At 35.3% G+C, this 4,548-nt stretch overlaps 2 protein-coding genes across 2 annotated transcripts in view; both read right to left on the bottom strand.

Moving 5' to 3' along the window:
• LOC113468825 (DNA-directed RNA polymerase III subunit RPC8-like) overlaps positions 1 to 4,548 on the bottom strand; it is a 32,711-nt gene that overhangs the window by 17,938 nt on the left and 10,225 nt on the right. The gene's annotated exons all lie outside the window — the stretch shown is intronic.
• LOC103512621 (DNA-directed RNA polymerase III subunit RPC8) overlaps positions 1 to 4,548 on the bottom strand; it is a 24,209-nt gene that overhangs the window by 17,722 nt on the left and 1,939 nt on the right. Inside the window, exons 2-3 of the mRNA XM_008477393.2 lie at positions 1,541 to 1,692; positions 725 to 908 (exon numbers count right to left, since the gene is read on the bottom strand). Coding sequence (XP_008475615.1) covers positions 725 to 908; positions 1,541 to 1,651 — 295 coding nt within the window. The 5' untranslated portion in view covers positions 1,652 to 1,692. The remainder of the gene's footprint in view (positions 1 to 724; positions 909 to 1,540; positions 1,693 to 4,548) is intronic.

The raw sequence follows: 4,548 nt of genomic DNA, 5'->3' as shown, positions 1-4,548 counted from the left end.
ACATGACTTGGACTCGAACCACCAACCTCCAGATCCAAAGTCCAACGCGTTAACAACTGCACTACTGAGGTTGGGTAATTTAACAATATCTTGGGAACGGTATAAGCTAGAGACTTGAAATTTGGTATGTAGTTCACAAATGTGACAAGGATGCAACAAAAACGTTTGGTTGAGATGATTGCTGCGCTTAGCGGAATTTTGACCGCTTTTGGACAGATTTCGACCGTTTTTTGGCGGTTTTCAGCTATAGCGACTAAACGGTTAGAGATATTGTAAAAGCTAGGGTAAAAGAACACTCAAATAAGCATCATTCAATAGGATAAGGAAAGTCGTGTGATGTTCACACCAGATTTTTACTATCCTATCTTTGGTTGGGTGGAAGAGCTCACTGTGTGAGAATCCTGCCATAAAGCCTTAAAAAAAAATCTTAAGATTTGGAAAGGAAGATACGATGATATCCATTCTATAATTCAAAATCTCAAAACGTTTAGGAATACGATATTCCATGACGCTCAAAATCCAAATAATCAAAACAAAACCTGACACCAGTGTCTGTCACTCTGTCGGTCGGTCTGTCTGTCTGTCTGTCCCCATAGAAGGACTTATCCAAACCTGGTCGACCTATATATCAAATTATTTTTTCTTCTTTTTTTCCCCCTTAGATATGACAAAAAGACAAAGGAATACACTATTACCACTCAACTCTATTCTATATTGTACTCACCATGCACGCCTTCTTTGCTGCAGCTGCGGATTTTCCCGATGATGATCTCGCTTACGAACGGTCTAAATACAACGTATCGGAATTCTACTTTCGTATGCGATGCCCCATCACCCGGGATAATAACTGAGTCTTCTATCTTGGTAATGTCGTACAGCATCATACATAGGCCTACGTTTGGAAACACCTGAAAAAGAATACCGTTCCCGATATATTGTTAAATAACATCTACATATCAAATTTCAAGTCTCTAGGCGTATCGGAATTCTACTTTCGTATGCGATGCCCCATCACCCGGGATAATAACCGAGTCTTCTATCTTGGTAATGTCGTACAGCATCATGCATAGGCCTACATTTGGAAACACCTGGAAAAGAATACCGTTCCCGATATATTGTTAAATAACATCTACATATCAAATTTCAAGTCTCTAGGTCTTATCGTTCTCGAGATATTTTGTTTACAGACAGACACACACACGGACCAATGGCTGAAACTTTGGATTTAGGCTCTAGGGACCTCAAAACGTGTTTTGGCACTAAAAACTGACCATCGAAATTTTGACCCGATTACATTAATATCCTGTCTCTCCCTTCAATTTTGGGACAATCCTATAGGATAGGGAAAGTAAAACGTAAAAAAAAACTCTCATGGCTGATCTTACCACTGAGACTTAACACAGTGTCAAGGGTTTTCTTTGACGTCACCCATTTGATTTACACAAGTCAGTAGTTCTTAAACTCTGAATTAACTGAAAACGCTCCGTGGTAAGATCGGACATTAGTGTGCCCCATCTTCTTTCCTTTGGTTTTGACTTACTTTGTTTGAAAGCTTCTGATTTAGACTTTGAGCAATACAAGAATCGATCGTCTGATCAAACTGGCTCGGTGGTGTTCTAATGATATCTTTGAATTCCGATAGAATGAACATGTTTGGTTGAATTCAATCACAGTTTGGTTTTCTAAAATTGTCTGAAAAGAAAATTGAAGGAAATTACAAATATTATATGGACTCCCAAGAAGAAGAAAAAAAGGAAATTACAGATTAGAATAGAATATTCCCTTTACAGAGTTTCGCCTTCACAAAATTACAGAGTCAACAATCAAGAGTAGAATAAACTTCGTTTATTTTGGACGAATAGGACTGAAAAGTCCCTTTACCCCAGCAGTTTAAACAAGGTCTCGTATATAACGTACATTTGGTGGGAAAGTAACCGTGCATCAATAAAGAAGACAGTCTAGTTAGCTAGAAGGGTAGCTAACTAGGCTGCGCTAGGTCGCGTTTATTTTGTCGCCTGGGAAATGATATAATAGATATAACATTACGGCATTACCAGTGTAGAAAGACTATTGAAACATGGAAATTGATTGCAAAGGAAGCACTTAGTAAGGCTGTGATTCCCACTTGTGAAAAGGCTCTGCTTTAACACAAATAAATTTACGATTTGATTGATTGATTGATTTTGATTATAATAGATTTAAAAAAAGAGGTTTGACAGAGGGAACTGTGATTGTTAAGGTATTATCGTATTTATCGTCCCGAACTCGAAATTAAATAAAAAATGGGGGTTCCCATAAGAGTGACCTATATTTGGCAAAAAATGGGCCGTTTTGCAAAAAAAATTTCAAATTTAAAAAAAGCCATTCTAATCATTAAAATTTCATCTACATGATGCCGTTTATTTCATTCCTTAATTCCCAGCCGTTTCTGAGATATAAGCGTGGTTCGCAAATCACGAACCACCCTGTATAATAATTAATAATAAATGAAAAAAAATGGATGCCGTTTATTTCATTCCTTAATTCCCAGCCGTTTCTGAGATATAAGCGTGGTTCGCAAATCACGAACCACCCTGTATATGTAACTTACCAGAATTGTCTATGTAACTTACCAGGATTGTCCAAAAGTGCAGCAATCTCTTCCCAAAGTAGGTCTTTAACATTTTTGTTTCTGTAGGCCTGACGAGTTCTGTCGTATAATTCAGGTCGCATCTCTATGAGCTTAATCATTTGTACATCCATTTCTTTGTCAAACAACATCTGAAAATAAGAAAAGATAAGGTGAAATTCGATTTATTTGTAGTACCTAAATCAAAGTCGTATAATTCAGGTCGCATCTCTATGAGCTTAATCATTTGTACATCCATTTCTTTGTCAAACAACATCTGAAAATAAGAAAAGATATGAACACATCTGTAAATTATAATCTTCCAAATTTTTGTACAGACTATATCCAATATTGGTGGGCATAAATGGACTTTTTAAATTTAAATTGGTTATAGAATTTGATCATGTGTTTGGTCCAGAAGTTAAGAGGAAGGTGTATAATTTAATGTGGTCCAACCTGTATAAAAGAAAGAAAAGGAAAAAAAAAGTGAAAAAGTAGTAACAAAGTTATTTTTTGTAATAAAAAGAAGAGAGTCAACCTAGGTATACAATCTGAAGAGGGGACCTAAGTAAATATTATAGACTACCTTTTTACTTTCTATTACTAATGTATAGCAGAGATATACTAGTTTTTTTTTTTTTTTGGGGCCTAAATAAAATTTTTTAGCTGCCTTTTTTTTTTTTTTTTTTTTTTTTTTTTTTTTTTTTTTTTTTTTTTTTCTCAATACTTTGTGTTTAATTTTAACTTACCTTTCTGTTTGTACTTTGGAGGGGTAAGATTTATTATGTCCTTTTAGAGCTGGAAAGTAGCCCGTTTAGGATGCTTTGCCTCTGTCAGACTCCTCGTTGTGTCTGTGTATCCATGAGATTCAAAAGAAAAGGAACAAAACTTGTTAAAAACTTGGAAAATTTAACTACTTAGAACTAGATTACTATAAAAACTGTTTTCAAATATTATTACAGAACAAATCGAAATAGTGTTTAGACTAATGGGCATAGAATAGAACATACCTTGTTTATCCTGCTCGAATGAAACTAAAAAGTCCCTTTACCCCAGCAGTCTAAACAAGGTATTTTACAGGTTTAAGAACATAGTACATAATGTTACATCAGAAGACCTTTAACTTAAAAAAAAGTAAAATAGAAAAAAATGGGCATACTGGCTGAATAAGACTGATAGTCTGCCCAAAGATTCTTCTTTTACTTTGCCATTTTCCCTGTTTAATTTCAGATCGGTATTTTTGCTATTTTACTCTTTTCCCCCTCCACAATCCTTGATTCACTGCTTCCTCTCTTTCCCTTCCCCCCCCCTCTCTCTCAGGGAGTCCTTTAACATGATGCATCACAAACAGGGGGTTCTCATTTAAGATTTTAAAATTGGCCCCCGTTTCAAGGACTTCGCGAAATTTTTCGCGAATCGCGATATTGCCAAAATATCCGCATTGAAAATCAAAAAGTTACGGGTTTTTTGTTTTTCGAAATTTCAAACAGGCTTCGAGAAAAACAATTGAAGCATAAATTCTGGGACACCCTGTATACAGTGGAACCTCGATAAAAAATAATTCAAGGGAAAAGACCAAAGTTATTTCTTATCGAGTTTTATTTCTTATCGAGGGGTTTGCCTAAAAAAATTATTTACTATCGAGGTTTTCTAGAAACACAAATAAGGAACAGGCATTGTCTGAATCCTCTATGATTAACAATTTGGTTTAAATAGAAATAGCATTCTTAGATTTCACACTTTTGTCACCCATCTCAAATTTCAAATGAACTAAAACAACAGAATATTAACACACTGCACGTGTTACATTCGATTCTCTCATTCCTGTCGTTCTGCAAGACGACCCATTAAACCATTGATGTTATTACATAACTTGTCCTACTTTCAATTTCTAATTTAGGGATTGCTTTCTCTAGTTTGTTATCCCTTTCTATTTCATA

The sequence above is a fragment of the Diaphorina citri genome, unplaced genomic scaffold, assembly GCF_000475195.1.
Source record: "Diaphorina citri unplaced genomic scaffold, Diaci psyllid genome assembly version 1.1 scaffold865, whole genome shotgun sequence".
Lineage (NCBI taxonomy): Eukaryota > Metazoa > Arthropoda > Insecta > Hemiptera > Psyllidae > Diaphorina > Diaphorina citri.
This window is presented reverse-complemented; position numbering and strand designations above follow the sequence as displayed.